At 38.3% G+C, this 18555-nt stretch overlaps 1 protein-coding gene across 8 annotated transcripts in view; it reads left to right on the forward strand.

The window, feature by feature from the left end:
* The window catches only part of MPP4 (membrane palmitoylated protein 4), a 28070-nt gene extending 9889 nt beyond the window's left edge, over positions 1 to 18181 (forward strand). For all 8 annotated transcript variants that reach the window (XM_026853247.1, XM_026853244.1, XM_026853246.1 and 5 more), the window contains 18 exons: positions 325 to 405; positions 928 to 1059; positions 1718 to 1799; positions 2931 to 3016; positions 4013 to 4084; positions 4565 to 4761; positions 5881 to 5945; positions 6693 to 6710; positions 7764 to 7802; positions 8538 to 8558; positions 9728 to 9742; positions 11171 to 11212; positions 12049 to 12219; positions 13061 to 13141; positions 14082 to 14175; positions 14996 to 15104; positions 16688 to 16822; positions 17726 to 18181. In XM_026853247.1, the coding sequence (XP_026709048.1) occupies positions 325 to 405; positions 928 to 1059; positions 1718 to 1799; positions 2931 to 3016; positions 4013 to 4084; positions 4565 to 4761; positions 5881 to 5945; positions 6693 to 6710; positions 7764 to 7802; positions 8538 to 8558; positions 9728 to 9742; positions 11171 to 11212; positions 12049 to 12219; positions 13061 to 13141; positions 14082 to 14175; positions 14996 to 15104; positions 16688 to 16822; positions 17726 to 17917 (1632 nt within the window). In that variant the 3' untranslated portion in view covers positions 17918 to 18181. The remainder of the gene's footprint in view (positions 1 to 324; positions 406 to 927; positions 1060 to 1717; positions 1800 to 2930; positions 3017 to 4012; positions 4085 to 4564; positions 4762 to 5880; positions 5946 to 6692; positions 6711 to 7763; positions 7803 to 8537; positions 8559 to 9727; positions 9743 to 11170; positions 11213 to 12048; positions 12220 to 13060; positions 13142 to 14081; positions 14176 to 14995; positions 15105 to 16687; positions 16823 to 17725) is intronic.
* The last annotated feature ends 374 nt before the right edge of the window (positions 18182 to 18555 follow it).

An 18555-nucleotide genomic window follows, 5' to 3' on the forward strand; every position in this document is an offset into this window, starting at 1 on the left:
ATAATAGCTGATTCTTAAATTTCTGAATTAGTGGGAGAGTTAATGACTAAGTGGAGAAACAGACACTAGTGATGAAAGTTGTTGAGGTATAGGAGAAAAAACTAAGCACACATGGCACTGTGCCTGAACTAAATTAAGTCTGGCTGAGTGGTGCAGCTGTGGTCATGTTGTCCAGTTCTAGAACAAACTGTATGGAAATGATCTAAGTCATATAACATGAGGGGCTTAACACTCTTGCTATACTCCTTTAAATTCAATTCAGAGTTTACTAGATTAATTGTCCCCCAGAACCAGTCTCTATGCTTTCTCTCTTACCTTTATCAGGTGGTAGAGTTACTGCGTGAAGCCCCTCAGTCTGGGGAGATCAAAGAGCTAAGGCGACTACTGCGTGCTCCACACTTAAAGGCAAGTCCTGCATAAGGAAAGAAAAAGTTTGCTGGTAGAGCTGTCTGCAGTGGGAATGGAAACAGATGGCCATCTGTTCACAGAAATTGGCAAAGGAACCAGAAGAGACATAATTTCTTAATCATGAACTAACCTAGCTGTGAAATCAGATGTAGGCTGTCTGTCTGAAGTACCTGCAGTGGGCTGCATTCTATTTAAGGGCTATGTTTCAGAGAGATGTTTCATACAACGTTAAATTCCAAGTGATTGATGCAGACATATAAAAGCAAATTTTCCTTGTAATTGCAAAACCTGCATTCTTTACCCTAGAGCTTCAAACTGAAATGTTTCATCTTTTGTAAGTTTTCCAGAAGAAGCAGAAAAGAACTGTTCTTAAAACTTGATTTCACTGGTTAAATTTCCAAGTGGAAAGAAGAAAAAGTCAATGTGTGAAAGGGGATCTATGTTCACATAGGAACTGATTCACTGATTTCTGTTTTCTGACCAGTCACTGTTTTGTTTGCTTGTTTCTGTTTGTAACAGGCCTTGCTATCTGCTCATGATACTGTGGCCCAGAAAGATTTTGAACCAACCCTTCCACCACTACCAGACAATATACCTGAAAATGAGGAAGCTATGAGGATTGTCTGCTTAGTGAAAAACAACCAGCCTCTGGTGAGGGAGCTTTCTGATCCTGTCAAATTATTTTAACTTATACAAGCACTGATAATGCTTTGCATGTATACTGGTTTCTTTCAAGAAATGTCACAGAAACTGTGTGCTTTCTTGTCCAGTTTTTACAGAATTGCAAGAATTGTTAAGGTTGGAAAGGGCCTGAGGAGATCGTCTAGCCCTGCTCAGTGCAAGTACAACTAAAGCAGGTTGTTCAGTGCCTTGTCCACTCAGGGTTTGAACATTTGGCAGATGTTTTTATCTCCTATAATGAAAATGCAGATTGGATTAAGAGCTCTTCCTTTGACCAAAACAGTAAGGAAGGGAGGAGAGACTCTGAAAAGTTCTTTAGGAATCATTTGTGCTTGTAAGTGGAAAACATTGGGTGGCATATTAATCAGCTTTAGGAAAAGATAGCTGTAATATTTGAGAAAAAAAGATTTCTTACAGTCAGCGAGACTATTTTAGTATGATGGAATTTGAGGATATTGAAGGACTTAGTGCTAATAATGACACATGATCACTAGAGCAGTGTGATGTTAAAAAGGCTGTATCTTTCAATGCCTTTTTGTCGTTGCAAATATCAGATCTGTGATGTAAAAGGGAACTTACTGGTGTTCTTCACTGATCAGTGTGGTGTTTCTTTGTTTTTATTTGCCAGGGTGCCACCATTAAACGCCATGAGATAACAGGTGACATAACAGTTGCCCGTGTGATCCATGGGGGGCTAGCAGACAGAAGTGGTATGTGTAATTTGAAACAAATTGATACAAACAACTGAACTTGAAATAAGATATTTGAAGTAGGATAATAGCTTAGCTTCTACAATTAGTTTTCTATTACGAAGGAAGAAGTGTACATTGGACAGCACTGTAAATTGTATAGGTTGCAGTGACTTCGATTCTGGTTTCATTAATTTTCATATGAATGTGCTATGTTTGAGACTGAGTTGACGTACAAATCCAGTTTTCATTATGTATTCTTGGCACCAATACCTGGATAAATCTGTCCTGAAATTGATCAGGAGTGTCCCAAATTGCAGTGTAGTATGAATGCCAGCAGCTCATTCCCTAATGGAGAAACGGAAAACATCAGTAGCCTGGGATTCTCTAAGATAATGGGCTTTAAGGAATATGGAGTAATATTTTCTGGTACTAGTCTACTAACAGTTCGGTAGTTTTAGTTGCTAAGCAATCTTCCAAGGGGTTTCCTTGGAAATGTTACTACTTGGGCATCCTAGAACTGGATGTGTTCCATTTCCTTGGTAAATGTAAAACATCAGAAGTAAAATTGAACTGTAAACATTATAAAACAGTTCCTTTTAGTATTTTCTGGGCTTTGTATAGAGAAGAAAACCTGAATTGTAGACAACATCTGATTAAGTTTCTAGTTTGAGTAATGTTTTAATTGAGCTGAAGGAAAATGTGAAAGTAAACAATACTGTGAAGAATTTGTAAAGGACAGAGAAGAGTCCCAAGGCCTCCCACTGCACCTGCAATTAATGGTTGGTTCCAAGTCTCTAAACCCATTATATTAATAGACCATGATAGACTAGCTTCAGAAATTACTTTGGGAAATTGAACTATATTAAAATGTTTCTGCAAATCATCAATAGATTGTAAATATGCTATAAATGGGAGGTGGGAGGAAATAAGAAAACTGCAGCATGCAAACTTCTTGTGACCCACAGAATTATGCAGCCCTATCGAGGGGCAATATAGTCTAAATCCAAAATTCCTTCCTGCATACCTGGTTTATGGAAACGTTTAACACTGACTTCCAAACCTGTGGTATATCAATGTGTCACACCTTGCCTACCCAGTGTAATCCATACTGTGATAAAGCTGCTGCGTTCATCCTTGTTTTCACTGTAGGGTTGCTGTATGCTGGAGATAAACTGGTGGAAGTAAATGGAGTTCCTATTGAGGGACTTGAGCCTGAGCAAGTTATTAATATTCTGGTATTGAATCTTTTTTCTACTTTGTACTTAAGAGAAACTGCTTGCTGTTTCTTTTACATGCATATGCACACTCTTAGAAGAGAAAGTGAAATTTTTAACAAAAAAATTCAGATTGTTTCCTACTGTGGATGAAGTTCACTACTGCTCTGAAATCAGAATGTACAAAACCAGAATTAAACCCCTGTTTTGGACAGAAATTAACCTAATTGTGACCATTCCATCTGTAGCTTCTACAGGAAAAAAATACTGGCTTATTCAGACTTTACTGAATCATAATTTTTCTGAAGGATCACTCAGTTAATATTCCACAAGAAGGTACTGGAAAAGTGCTGTTCTAATAAGAGTCCATGTTATAAAATGCATTAAAGCAGAGGTAATGAGTATACGAGCTACCTACCTTGCCTTGCAAAAAACAGCAGTGGTTGTCAAAATCCTCATGAAGACATGTGTTGAACTGTTCCTGTAACATACTCATCATTCTGCCCACAATCTTTCAGCATTCTTCACTGCAAAGTGTTAGTGCCAGTCAGTAAGGTATTGCTATATGTAATCAGTCTTAAGTCTTTCTATGTGCTATTTCCCTGGCTGTACTATTTCTAGGTGTAAGAAATACAAACTCTATTGGAATGCTTAATTCTTAAATTTTTTTTTCCCCCTCCCCCATTTATGTCACTTATTTAACCAAACTCTACTGCTAATTTAGATTAGATTTCAGTAGAAAAGTTTGGTATGAATTAATGTTTAAATTATGTATTTATAATGAAACATAGATTTCACTGAACTAAAAAATTTAGCAAGATTTGAAGTTTCATTCTTGAGTTTCCTTTTGAAAAAATACAGTAGTGTCACACTGACTCTGACTAAATTCTATTTCTATTTGTATTATAGACATTATAGTAACCCCAAAGCCATGCTGTGTTAAGCTTATGTTAAGCTGCCAATGTTTGGTTACGTGTTGAATACCAGTCCTAACTTAAACCTTTTCTAATCATTTAGGCCCTGTCTCAGGGGACAATTATGTTCAAATTAATTCCAGTTTCTGATCGGCCTGTCAGCAACCAAACAACAGTAAGAGATATTCTTTTTTCCAGATTGTTACTGCAAACAGTTACCCAAATTAATGTGTACTGGTGTGATACAAAGAAATGGTGTTGCTTAGAAGTTTGTTGCAATCCTTAAAGTGTTACTTGCCTTTGTGGCTTGCTCTCAGTTGACTGTAATGTGCTGTTGCTGGAGCACTAAAAGCAGTAAACTGAAATATAGTTGTGTTAAATGTTGTGAAGACATTTTCAGAGTGATCTACAGATCCCTCTAGGGATCCCCTGTAGGGATCTATTGAAGGTCAATTCTTTTTGCAATGTGTGAGAGGATTTTTTTTTTTCTTCCTTAATGAACAGATAGGATTTGGGCCTTAATCTGGTTTTTAAAACTTGACTTCTTCATGCACTGAATTAAGTAGCAGCATTATCTGTCCCTGTGATTGTAAAGTTCATGTTGTATCTGATCTAAACATGGCTTCCACTTACTGTGGTATATTTTCTTTACCAGGTCTATGTGCGAGCAATGGCAGGTTACTGGCCCTTGGAAGATCCTGCCATACCTTGTGCTGATGCAGGTTTGCCTTTTAAGAAGGGTGAAATACTCCAGATTGTGGACCAGAATGATGCTCTTTGGTGGCAGGCCAGGAAAGTTTCAGATCTCAGTGGCTGTGCTGGACTTATACCTTCAAATCATCTTCTTAAAAGGTAAATAAGTAATAATTTTTCTGATTCCAGTTCAAAAATTAGCTAGTTATTCCGAGTTTGCTATTTAAAATTTTCATAAGTTACAAAGCAGTATGATTGAGTGACATCTGACAAACATCTTTCTTCTTTCTGTTCTCTATCTTATTGCTCTCCTTCCCTTAAGTTACCTGTGTGAGAACAAGCTTTTGAAAGCACCTATATCATCTTAAATTGATGTGTAAGAAGTTTTCAGCAGATGCCTATTCTCTATGCTAGCTGCTAAGACATCTAGTGGAGTGCAGTTGCTGAAAGATGGGTGGAAATTAAGGGCCCCAACCATCTATGATGTAAAAAAAAAAAAAAAGGAGGGGGCGGGGGGCAAGAGTGGGTTACTAAACATATAGTATAAGGGCATAGCTGTATCAAGAAACAGTATTTTTTTTAAAGATGTCCTGTGAGGCACAAGTGACCTCCTCAGCTTTGGTCAAAACTGAATAGACCAGACTAAACGGAGAGAAAAAAGAACCCAAAACAAACAAGCTCAAGGAAGAACAAGGATCCCTTGCCTATTATTTTCTGCATAAATAGCCCATTATTTTTACAGTACATGCTTTCAGAACCAGAGTACTTAAACTGCTATAGCACAATTCTCTAACCACGTCCTGTCTGTGTTACCCTCAGGAAAACATAAGGGCAAACAACTGTAGATAATAAGCTTCTGTCTGTACTGTATGTAAACCTAGATGTGGTCTGTAGAATGAAAGGTGAAATCAAACTAGGTTGTGACTGAGTCTGCAGATAACAGGCATTAGTACTGGTACCCATAGCAGTACCACACTCTGCTGCCAGGAGTCTGTACCACAGTACGGCTTATCTTCCTGTCCTTATATATAAACTCAAAATACTCCAAGTACTTCTGGGCTGCTGATTTGGAAATTGACTTTAAATAGTTCTGATAGCACATTGGCTTGATTTCAGGACTTTGTATTGGGCTAAAACATTGGTAATGTTTCCATTCCTGGTGTCTTCTGTGAGCTCAGTACTGATTGATCTTAAGTGCAAGCAGTGAATTTGACTGGAGTGTAATGTGCTTGTGAGCTCTTTTTCTTCTTTAACAGTGATAAATTTATTTCTGTGTAGGAAGCAGCGAGAATTCTGGTGGTCTCAGCCTTTCCAGCCCCATCTCTGTCTCAAATCATCGATGTGTGAGTGAAAAGTTACTTGAATGGTAGAGTAAGAAAGAATAGTCTTGTCTGTTTCCAGGAATACTAAAATTACTGAAATAGAAGCTCATGCAATTCAGTTTAATTCAAAGACGTTTCTGGAGCCATATTGTCACCTCAGAAGTGTGTTACCAATCCCCAGGCAAATATATACTTAATGGGAGTTGTACCTGGAGTACTGATGGTGGAGGTTGTCGTCTCCAGTGTCTTTGGGATCTGACTGTGAGAGAAGCTGTGAATTCAACTCCTCCTGAAGTCTACAAGCTCTCCAGAACTGGGTGTGCATAAGCCTTGAGGTGGCAGTTGTACTAGCCTGGCTTTCCAGGGACACAGATAAATGCTGCACTGGAAGATGCTATGTGATATGTTTAGGATGTTGCTTTGTCATCAAAACTATTGAGAGAAAGAAAGAACTCTTTTCCTTGATGTGTAAGATAAGCTGTGGTGCCCATGAGTTTGTGTCATGACAGTCCAGAAATACTATCTTTTGCCAACGATAACTTTCTGTAAACATTCAGTTATTCCTAAAGCATGCTTTTCCTGTTTTCTTCTAAACATGTTTCTTCATGCTAGTAAAAAATTAATTTTTCTCTTGCGATAACTCCCAGATTGAGAGTGTTTCATTGCCTAGGATTATTCTTGCACTGATTACTTTGTTAGAGCTGGGACTCTTCTTTCACCATAATTTTTATTGCATTTTAACTGCTTCAATGGATCTGCTGTGGGCAGTGAGCACTGTGGAAGAAGGTAGGAGATAGTATCGGGACAACATTGCATTCCTGTACCTGGAATCAATATAGCACATGGTTCTACAGGCTTTTTAAAAAGTTGTCAGAAATGAGGCAGTTTGGTAAATACATGCAAAAGGAACCCAAGTTCTTGGCATTTTGTGTGCCTAGTGTAATTGAAATAAATCTTTTTTTCACTTGAAACAGTAGAAATTTACATTGTCTTAAAATGGAAACTTAAGCTATGCATTATCTGGTAGGGACTGACAGTTTGGATGGGTTGCTTTGAGGAACAAAAGACTACATTTTCTCTTTTTTCCTGTCCCTCTTTCTCTCCCATCTCCCCATCTTCAGCAGCTGACCTGAGCAATTCCAAGAGAGTGTTTCTTTAAAGGATACATATGGGCAGAATATGGTTTGACAGATACCCTGACAGTTGCCCTGTAATGGGAAAATAACTTCTACTGGGCCTATCTAGAGGGGCACCCAAGTACGGAACAGGCAAACAGTGCAGTAATTTGAGCCCCTGAGACTGCCCAGGCCCATGAGAATTGTATTTCAGGGATGTGAATTGATGTGGTCAGGGAATGGTGCTGAATCAATCCTTTTACTTTTCTTCCCTGTAAAAATAATAAAAACAACCAAGCAAAACACTTTCCTTGAGTGAAGCATATTGGAAAGGTACACACTTTTAAAAGCTACAGGAGAGAAGGGAGGGAGTGGAAAATTTATATTCTGTCATGGTGCTACTTAATAAATAGATATCTGCAGGATAAACAGGGTGACAGCCATGTTAAACCTTTTACTATCGTAAAAGGAGAATTCATGTTAAACATGTTTGCCACAAGCCCTTCAGAGCACTAGTTTAAGAGCAGCCTTTTGCTCACTAAAGACAGGGATCATCACTGAGTTGAAGTTTCAGGATTTTAACTCTTAAGATGTCTAAAGCTGATCTGATCTTCAAATATTTTCTTTCTGATGTCCAAGTTCAGTCTTGTAAGATCTGTAAGGTTTTTTCCTCCTCAGTATTTTTCTGATTCAGATGAATTTTCTTCCTTGTGTTGATCTATAGAGGATGACATGCAGATTGATGAGAAGTGTGTGGAAACAGGTAACTGAATTCACTTGAAATTATTCTATTTGCTTCAAGGTGTAGTAGCTTGTTTTGTTTCCCAGATAACACTTATTATCCTAGTGAACTTAATGGTAGAAAATTCTATTTTTCATACCCTGGAAACCTCATCCTATATTACTGTATTAAAATGAACTGTTCGCAGTTCTGGTGCACAGTGCTTATAGGGTTGTGTTGCACCAGAAAGAGTGACCACCCCAAAAAGATCTGCCTGAATGAGAGCCAACTTCTCTGATTCAGGTTTGGGACTGTGTTTGTAATGTTACCATAGTGTTTGCCTGTTGTAGATTTAGTGCCACAGATGATTGTAGTCTTGGAGAACCCACAAAATTTTCAAGAAACTGATCTCAGGAGAATGTTTTTAGGCACTGAGCAAGAATAGGTTTTTACATGTAAATAGTACAGGTGAAGATGGTTGGCTTGACTTCCTTCCTAAAGCAGCACAGATCATTTTTCCTTCTCCCAAGGTAATTCAGAAAGCTCTCATAGAGGGATGTGATCCTGTAAAATTGGGTGGAAGAGAGACCAGATAGTTAATGGAAGTATGGCAAGCTGTATTTTGTCACCTCAGTGTAGAGGGAAGTAGGGAAAGTATGTGTGACACACACAGATAGGAGCTGGAAAGTTGATTTCTGATCCTGAAATTCTATAGGAGGAAAAGAATTAAATTTTGAATTTCTTTTAATATCTTTGCTATCTGGATTACTAAACAAGATGAAGAGACATTTGAGTCTGGTAAGTTCCTCTGACCTAACTCCAAATTCCTTGCTGTCGTTCTACTGCGAGAAGGGTGTCCAGAGACAAGCAAGTGTATTAAAAACTAGAGGTGACAAACAACCAGAATGCCATTTTTAGCTTTAGAAGCCATTCTAGCTTGAAAAGCCATTATGTAAAATCCTGTTGCCTTAAGTCTTCCTCTTGCTCTCTAATTACCGTAGTAGTAAAGTTTTTGTCCTGTTATTCCATGTCTGAGTTTTTTCTCAGGTATCAGTATCAGATCTGTTTATCAAATCCCAATCAGTTATACCCGTGCAAGCTGTGGCAGCAGGGGCTGCACTGATGTCAGCAGATAACTGGATTACCTGAGGGTACTGGAGGCCTGAATCCCCAGTGCTTGTAAGAGTTGATGTGGTAAAGAGGAGAGCTGTTCTGGAGTCAATCAATCGGTTCTTTTTTTTAACAAAGCTGGTTCTATGGGTTGGGGTATTTTTTAGGGCACAGCTACCTATTTACAGCATGTTCAGAGTTCTGCAAAACTTGTCTTCTAAAGTGAATAACTGTTCCACTAAAATAAATCTACTACTATTAAACTTCTTGTCTGAGATGTTTGATACTCATGTGGAGAAAATGTCATCCACATTACACCTCCTCTTCTTCACAAGGTTCCTACTTGCTAGTCAGATCTTCTCCTCTTACCACAGGTGGTTCATTCTCTTCCACCTCTCAAGCAATTCCCAAAGCTTTTCAGACAGAACCAGCAGGTCTACAGGGCAGTCTTCTGTTTTGAGGCTAGGATGTTTCTGATAACTGCACTTGGGGATTACTCTTGCAAATCCTATTTACTGCTTAGTGCTGAGTCAGCTCTCTGCTGTATCCAGTCAGAAGAATAAAGGTGAAAATATTTACTATACTACATTTTATTTTAACCAGTAGTTGAAGATCTGTGTGATGTAATTTTCAAGTACAGTATTGACATAGATGCTGTAGCTGAGTATCATTCTTTAGGAACTGAGAATTCATGTGCAAACAGACATATTTTAGATTTAAAGCCTACAGTACTTGTTTCCTAAACTTTCTAAATGCATTGGATGATGCTGGTTGGATTTATTTATTTTTTTAATCTTTGTATAGACTGTCGTCTTTTCTCAAAACTAATTGTTTTACGTCTGTCTCTATCTGTGCAGAGGAACTTAAAGAAGGTAACACTAACTTTTCTCTCTGTCTCCTGTAAGCAGTAATCAATTAGAATTTATCTATGTTTATGGCATTACATTTAACTCCTACTCCTCTTACAATACCTGGTAGCTGAATTGCTTGTTCCCTGTAGGATTCTTCACTGCACTCCATAGCGTAAACAGAAGGTAAAGCAGAAATGCTCAAAAAGATTTGAATGACAGCTCAAAAGACCTGAAGATAGAAAGGATACAGGCATATCTCAACTAAGTACTCTGAACTTTGCCATGAACGAGCAGTTTTGTGCCAAGTAGTTTTTTCAAGGAGCTATTAGTATACACAGAAATGTAGGAATAGAACTGTAAAGGTCTAAGTAGTATTTTGGTGTGAGAGGAGTAACTAAGATACATCCAATTTTGTTCGGATACTTGCGTGCTTGTAACTGTTAATCAAAGATTCTAGTGCTAAAAGACAATACATTTCATGCTTTGCAAATGAAAAGAATGGTTTTGCCTTAGAACAATTACTGTCTTTAAAGATATGCCTTTGTCTTCTGCATCTTATTCTTGCTTTAACAAAGCCTAAAAGGGAATACATAGCTTGAATAACTACATGCACCGTTAGGGGAAACTAAGGAGTAATTTTTGAAAAGAAATCTAAATACTGCTGACAACATTTTTTTTTCCTTAGTTACTTGCTTTCAAATCACCTTTATAAAATAGATTTTAAGCTGTCAGCATTGATCTACTGGGAAATTGATATTTTTGAGCCTTATCAGAGAGATTTTATTTAAAAAAATGACATATATAGATTTGGAAGGCTCACCTGAATGGTTGAGCCTTCACAAGGAACAGCGGGAGAATGGGGACAAAAAGCATTGGAGGAAACAAATTAGTCTGGGATGTTGGAGCACAGATATTCCCGATGATTAAAAAGGAATAATAAAATCAGGTCTTCATTCTGCCTGGAAGATCTGAGCAGATGCATGTTGCATTTTCCAAGCATGCTATTGGCCAGATTCTGAGTTAAATTTTTTATTTCTGATTTTGAGCTACTGACTTATTGTAATGTTATCACTAAAGAATTCTTGTAAGCTAGGCTTCACCTGAAAAGCTTAAATTCTGTGGAGGTTTCTTCAATATAAATATCTCAAAACATTGTCTGGCATCTAGTTATCTTAGGAATGGAACAAATCAAATGTTGGATTTCAAATATAATTAGAAAATACCAAGACTTTAATTTTTCTCTTACAGAAATATTGATCCTTTCAATTGGTCATGTGAAATACTTGCCTATTTTATATTATGGAGTATTGTGCTTTTTTCATTACATTAAGCATGGTACTTCCTTATATTTCCTGAAACACTGTCTTTCCTTTGGGATCAGCAATAATTGTTAGCCATTTAGCTCTTAAGCTTTCACTGTTCTGTTTTTATTTGTTCTTCATATTCTAGAAGAGGAAGAATTTGGTGAATTTGGTCAACGAGTCTTTATTGGTACGCAATGACTAAAGATAAGTAAGATGTTTGGGGCTTGATCTACATTAAGTGCTTGTCTGAAGTTAAAATGCTTTGTTCTTTATTTCACCTAAAGACTTACTGAATTGAATTCTATTTGCTGTGTTTTCCAAACTTCAAGAAGTCGATTTCCTCTCCATTTAAATCTCTCTTCCTGTTAGGTTTCTACTGAAACCTGCCCACCATTTTAAACCGACTGACTGTTAAGATTTCCCCTACTTCATGGTTTTTGCTAGAACGTAATGTTGTATGTCATCCCACTGCTGGGGAAACCTAACCCTATCCTAGCTGACCCAGGACAGTCATCCATTGAGAATAATCATGAGGGCTTGCATTAAAAAAAGTGAGGTTTTCAGAGTTGGATGGTGAGGTGAGCAATAAACCTGTCCCTGTTACTAAGCTGCAGTGACCTTTAAAATATTTGGATTCATTCTGGCAGCTGGAACAAATGTTCCAGATCTGCTTTAGGGGAGAGAACCAGCTACGCTCTCAAAAAACAATTGATCTGTTTTCTAGTGATGCTTTATGTAGCCAGAAGCTCCTCCTTAGACTTGTTTTGGGGTTCTTTTGGGGGTAATTCTGAACTAATTTTCAGGTGACCTTCTGTGAGATATGACCTCCTTTAGCTGTCTTTTAATGCTCAGAGGTTCTACCAAACTGATATACTCAGTGCAGCAATGATAGTCACTAACTTTCACCCTGCAAAAAGCTAAAAAAACTCATTATGTTTGACTTAAAAAGAGACACTAGGCTAAAGAGCTAGTTGCCTGCATCTCAGGTGTATCTTCCAGCACTACTGTCTGTACCCCTTACAGCTGGTTTCCGTAGAAGTATGCGCCTGTGTCGCAGGAAATCCCGGACCAACCAGCAGTCATGCTACACCCGGTGCCCCAGCAGCTGTTACAGCAGCCTTGCAGCTCCATATGAAGAGGTAGTTAGGTACCAGCGGCACCCAGCGGACCGACACAGACTAATTATACTAGTGGGTAAGAGGTTAATTGCTTTCTCATGCAAATTTCACAATCTATAACAGAGGGGAGGAAACAGTCAGTCATGTCTGATCCACTGAGGTTTCCTACTGCTGTCTGCAGTGGTTGAAGACTGTGCGGGTAGCTCGCAAAGCAGCGCTTCAAGAATGATTGTCTGCAATTTGTCCCTATTATTGGTTTTAAAGTTAAAAGTATGTATCATCTTATAAAGTCCTTAGAAGAAGCCATGTAGTTGTGAATGCTGGATGATAATAGATTTTATTAGGAACATTTTCTGAACTGAATATAAAACTGAACAGGGAGGAGAAAACATTTGTAATTTATCAGAAAAAATCTTTACATGGAGGTATTTCTGCAGCCAGTGGTAAATGCATGGATGTGGTAAAAAGAATGCTTAAAATTAAACTCCAAACTAGAAAAATCTCAATACTGGGCAGTAAAGAAAGTTTAAAAGATGCCTTTAATAATGCTTGCCGTAAGAAACATTGTATTAAGTGGGCTGCAGGGTCTCAAGTAGTCTTTAATGATAGTGACTGTTATTCCGCAGTGTTCCATGATCCTGATAAAGCAAACTGGATAAAGGCAAGTCCATTGTCCTTTCTAAGTCAGAGAGTATTTTTCCTTTTTAAATGGTATTGCTGAGTTGCATCCTGGTGTGACCATATATCTGGGAAGTGATTTGTACCCTGAATCAGTAAAGATGCTTCATTCACTTATGGTACATTTTTGGGAACTTATTTACATTTCATTTATGCATGTGTGATGTGTTAGAAAATGGGGGGTGTGCATGCAAAAAGTGCCTCTGTCAGTAATATTAGTTGCTTTTCCAACTTTTCAGGTCCTTCAGGAGTTGGTGTGAATGAGCTAAGGCGAAGGCTTATTGCAAGTAACCCACGAGAGTTTCAAAGTGCCATACCCCGTATGTAACGCTCTTCCTCTTTCCCCCACTGCCCCTTCAAACACAATTAGGAAACATGAAGTACCTCCCTCTTGCCTTTGTGTATTCATGCATGCTGTATGGCTGTGTTTTCAGCTCTACTGCAAGACAGAATAATTTGCTTTTATAAGGGTTAGTTTATTATCTTTCTCCTTATTTTGGCAAATTGGCCAGAAGTGCTTTCAAGTTACAGCTCCTGAAACCCTTAAAGCTTTATGTAGCAGTAGATTATCTGCATGATTTTGTTTAATCTTGATGTTTGCTGCTTCTAGATTTAAAAATAAGAATGTTTCATGGGATGTTCTAAGTTCATAGTGTTTTAAGTGATAAGATACAAAAATGAAGGCAACAGAATTTGGTGCTTAAATAGGCTTTGCAGCTTTCCTTATTAGGCTTCTAGTCTCGGATGAGATTTAGCTTAATTTCCGACATAACTGGAATTGTTTCTACCTGTGCTTATTTGGTTCTTGTGATTTGGATAACAAAACAAGAAATATAGGAATCTGAAGCTGGTTGAAAATTCTAGAATTCTTGTGTCTGACATCCCAGATATGGGCTAGGTGCAAGTGTGGGAAGGTTTGTGGGATCTTTCCAAATGAACTTGAATCAATTTTACCTCAGAGGAGTAAAGCCAGTTATGCAACCACTTCCAAAGCAGTTCCTGGTTGGTTTGAGTCACAGATATTTGGATTATACCACTCCCCATTCCAAGAAATACAGATGTGCTTTGCTAATTTTCAGGGACTTGCCACTGCGCAACCAGTAGAGTAGACCAGACTTTTGCTCTTGATGAACAAGTGGAAACTACTCATTATTTCTGAAAATACTGAATTATAATCCTTCATGAAAGCTGTCTCAATTTCATTTATAGTTACAAGAATTTACTTTCAGTTGATTATTTTTTGTGTGTATCTCCTTTCAGATACCACTCGTGTTCAGAAGAGTTATGAAATGAATGGTCGTGAATATCACTATGTTTCAAAGGACACTTTTGAAAACATGGTGTATAGCCACAGGTAAGTAGGAGAGATGAATTACCAATTTATTACTGAAAAGGTAATATGATCCAAGAAAACACAATTTTGTAGTTAGGTCCCAATTCTGGGCTCCTTTACTTGTACTTACTATGTATGTTTGGTGTAAATTTGGGTCAAACTACTTGAGCCCATTGCTTCAAAAACTGTGTTTTGTGCAGTTACAAATACACTCCGCTATAACTAACCTTAGAATCTTTCTAAAATAAAGTGGGATTTCCAGTCCTGAGCTCATTTGATGTGCTTGTAAATTATGGGCTTAACTCTCCTGGAAACCAGACTGCTTTCTAAAATTGAGCAGTGATTCAGACCCTGATCTGCAACTGTAGCAGTGATGGCATCTCCATGTAAGCAGCTAAACTGTACAGGCTAAACTTTAAAAAGCATCTGCTCCTTTCTATGCATCAATAATCCCTCTCAGACCAGCTCAGTCTCAGACCAGTGCTGGAAGCTACGCTTCTTGAGCTGTGCCAAGTGATTTAAGATCTTCTGATTTATGATGTTATTTGTACTATATAAATGAGCAAGCATTTTAACATTAGAATCACAACCTCTAAGCACATCATTTGTAACAAAATGAGTAAAAAATGCATGCCTTGGAGATGTCAGACTGTAATGGTTCTGATTATGTGTCCAGTGTAGTGGGGAGGAGCAAAGGTGGAGGCTGTTCATCAGTGTTCACTATGTTTTACGATCATTCAGTCTTGATCACTGGATTACATTTGAAGGTTTTACCCTTAAACGGAAGCTTTTTGAGACTTAAGTGCTCTTTCATTTTCCTTCTTCCTCACCACTGCTGCAGAATGCTGGAATATGGGGAATACAAAGGGTACCTGTATGGTACCAGTATTGATGCAGTGCGAACTGTCCTCGGTGAAGGGAAGATCTGCATAATAGATTTAGAACCACAGGTGAGTTATAAAGGGGTAGGGAATCTAAAGTTCATATCTTCTGGAAGGAAAAATAATTCTCTACATGTTCCTGAGCTAGTGGAATAGTGCTAGTTGCTCTGTCTAGTTTTTCACTTCAGCTCATGGTGCTTGTTAATAATAGATTTGTTCTTCGCATGGGTCTGAGGGCAGGGGGTGGGGGCCCACAGGTACCACAGTGGCAAATATGTAGAGATAAGTATAGCTTATTTGTTTCCAAGTCAGCAGCTGCATTATCAGGTGGAATGGTACAGGAATGAGTTTTCATACTTGCTTAAAGCAAGGATTATTCTTTCCTGTGGAGACTGTTGTATGGGATTTCCTCTTCCTCCAAGCCCTGGTATTTGAGAGTTCTGTCTTCCGTTAGCAGTCTCTGAACACCCTTTGGTAAAAGCAGTAACTATTAAAGTAATCAAGCACAAGCAGGGAATTATATCACACATTTATTTCTCTTCAGAAGTGACTTAAAGGCTGGGGGTAAGCTGCTGGCACATGACCAAAGAGCTCTACAAGAACCTCCAGCGAGTACTTGCTGTGTAGACTACCCCTCATCTAGGGACCACAGTTTGTAAATATTTACTCTACAAGAAAGGGCAGCTTGCACATATGCCCTAGCAGATACAGGGAAGAGGTGCTTCAAATATCAGGGTGATTACCAGATGTTCCTGGTAGATGTTTTCTACTCTCTAATTATGCAGAGCCAGTGTGTCAGAGCTTTAGGTTAGCAGTGGTTTGTGCTGTTTAGAATAGAAGTTAAGTTACATGACCTGTGGGATGCCTCTCAAAATCCAAACCGCAATAAGGGACACATTAGGCCACACTTAAGTTTTCATTTCAGGTCTAAAAATACTTGTGTTTCTTCTGCTTCTTCTAAACAAAAGGGAGAAGAGGTGGGAAAATATAATCTTGCTACTCAAACAGATGTGCCACTATCAGTTTTTTAGGGTGTGAGTCTAAAGGGTAAGTTTTGGGAAGGGTAAGAAGTAATGGCACATAGCTACTTCTCAGTAACTGCTGTGAGGTAGGAGAATTACTGCAGAGCTGCATATTTGTATTTTGAATCTGGTGGCTTGGCCAACTTTAGATTTAGAGTTTTTTTCTTTTTTCTAGTTCCCTCAACTGCCTTGCAGAAGTTAAAAAAATGCTTATTAGCATCAGAGAATGTTACACAGCACAAAAAGCAGGATACTTTTTTCCAGTATGGAGCAATAAAGATGTATTTTTCCTGAAGGTAGCTCCCCAGCAGTTAAAAAAAGATTATTTCAGATTCATGTTTAATGTTGTTGATTGTGAGATCTGTTAATGACAGTGTCCAGTCACTCAGTGGAGTTGAAAGCATCTCCTAATAAGGCTACGAAGCAGAATTAAGTGATTGGTATGCTACAGTTGCTTAACAAGGTCTAGTCCAGGGATTATTGGTGAGGTCATTTTAAAGTAGGTGTTTCTGAAAAAGATTATCGCTAGGTCCGGAGATAACAGCATATTGTAAACAACTGGTACTTTATGGGAGTAAAACTGGGATGAATACACTTGAAATACTTTTTCTTTTTACTCTTAATTTGCAGGGCATACAAGTAGCCCGGACTCATGAATTAAAGCCCTACATTATATTCATCAAGCCACCCAGCATAAGCTGTATGAGGCAGACTCGTAAAAATGCCAGGATCATTACAGATTATTATGTGAACATGAAATTCAAGGTGAGATTTGGGAATAGAAGAGACTCAGTTTATTATTCTGGGATTCTGTGTTTAGAACATTATGTATTCTACTGTGTTACTATGTTAAGTCTTTAAAAAAATTATTGTGTCTTTAGGATTAGGTTTTTCTTCTTGTTTAGTTTGTTGGGATGTTTTTCCCCCTCCAGATTTGAAGTGCAAGGGTTGTCATTTAGACATAGGGAATTGAGACATTTTGCTTCAAAATGTCTTTAAAGGAGAGGGGGTTTGTATATTTTTGTTTTAATTGTCTTGTGACAAGATTTGAGTCAATACAGGTTTACTGTATTGACCGAAATACCTGGAATGAGCTTCCTTCAGTAATTTAATCAAATGTTTTTTTCATGTAGTTACAAGAATGTATTGTTATTTCATGTATGCTTAATGACAGTATCAATTCTATACTGAGTTCTATAGATAAAACACAAATCCTGCATGTCAGAAATGCATATCTTGTATTTACAATTTGTCTAGCGCATTGTCACAATTATTTCCATGCAAATCATAATCAAGTTTAGCATCTTAAAATTTTGAGACCTTAATTTGTAACTGTATGTGGAAATGAATTGTGATTGCTATGATAGAAACAAACACGAGCACTGGGGAAATAAACTAGAATGTGGAATGAGAACACTAGTGGATTTGCCTTCCTGCAAGCACTTGTCAGTAGAATAACCAGTATGAGGCAAATGGAGCATAATGAGACCCAAGGTATTTCCTTGGGAAGAGTATGGCAGACTGCCCCATTTCAGAGGCTTGGAACTGCCTGTGGCAGGTGTACTTTACCATAGCAGACTGCATGGCCCGAGGGGTTCTCCAGATGCCATGCAGGTATGTTTCTCCACACAAAACTAAAGCTTTATAGACTTACTCTGTGTTTCACAGGAGGAAGATTTACAGGAGATGGAAGACTCGGCTAAGAAAATGGAAGCTCAGTTTGGTCAGTTCTTTGATCGAGTGATTGTGAATGACAATTTGCAAGAAGCGTCTGCACAGCTGCTGTCTGCAGTCCATCATGCACAGGACGAGCCCCAGTGGGTCCCCGCAGTATGGATATGCTCTGATGCTCAGCCCTGATTCTGAGCAGCAGGCAGCTTCAGAAAGATTACAGCTTATGTTTAACTTCAAGAATAATCCTAATGTCAGGATTGCAAGAATTTATCTTTGTATGTGAGGGATTTGGAAGAGGATTAGGAAAGCTGCTACAGGAGATACAATCATACTATGTTTTGTGTAGCTCTTCAGCTTCTTATGTTACAGTTGCATCCACTTTTGTACGAAAAAAGGAAATATTGTGAGCGCTCAATTACAAGAATAAAGAAAAAAATCTATTTTGTTGCATGTATCTGTATGATTTACTCATACATAGCTATGGAAAAGTGCTATTCTTTCTTATGGTCATTCTGGTACTGTGATACCTGAACATTCTGAAAGCCTTACTGACAAATGATATTCAGTCCAGAGCATGCTCTTCTAGCATGCTGTCTTTAAGCAAAGCATGTTATTTGTGAAGGTAGTGGTTTCCTGCTTATCCTTTTTACCTTTTAAGAGTGCGGCGAGGCGCAGGGGCGCGCGGTTCTGCTCTTCCTTTGCAGGGGGCGCAAGCAAGGATTCTCTCAGTGTTTGCACATTGTTATCCGTACGTGTGTATCTCCAAAAAAATATGCATGCGAAGCTTTAAATCGGTAAAGACTAGTTAAGTGTTTAAACCATGG

The sequence above is a fragment of the Athene cunicularia genome (genome assembly GCF_003259725.1).
Source record: "Athene cunicularia isolate RWA chromosome 7 unlocalized genomic scaffold, athCun1 chr7_part2, whole genome shotgun sequence".
NCBI classification, from domain to species: domain Eukaryota; kingdom Metazoa; phylum Chordata; class Aves; order Strigiformes; family Strigidae; genus Athene; species Athene cunicularia.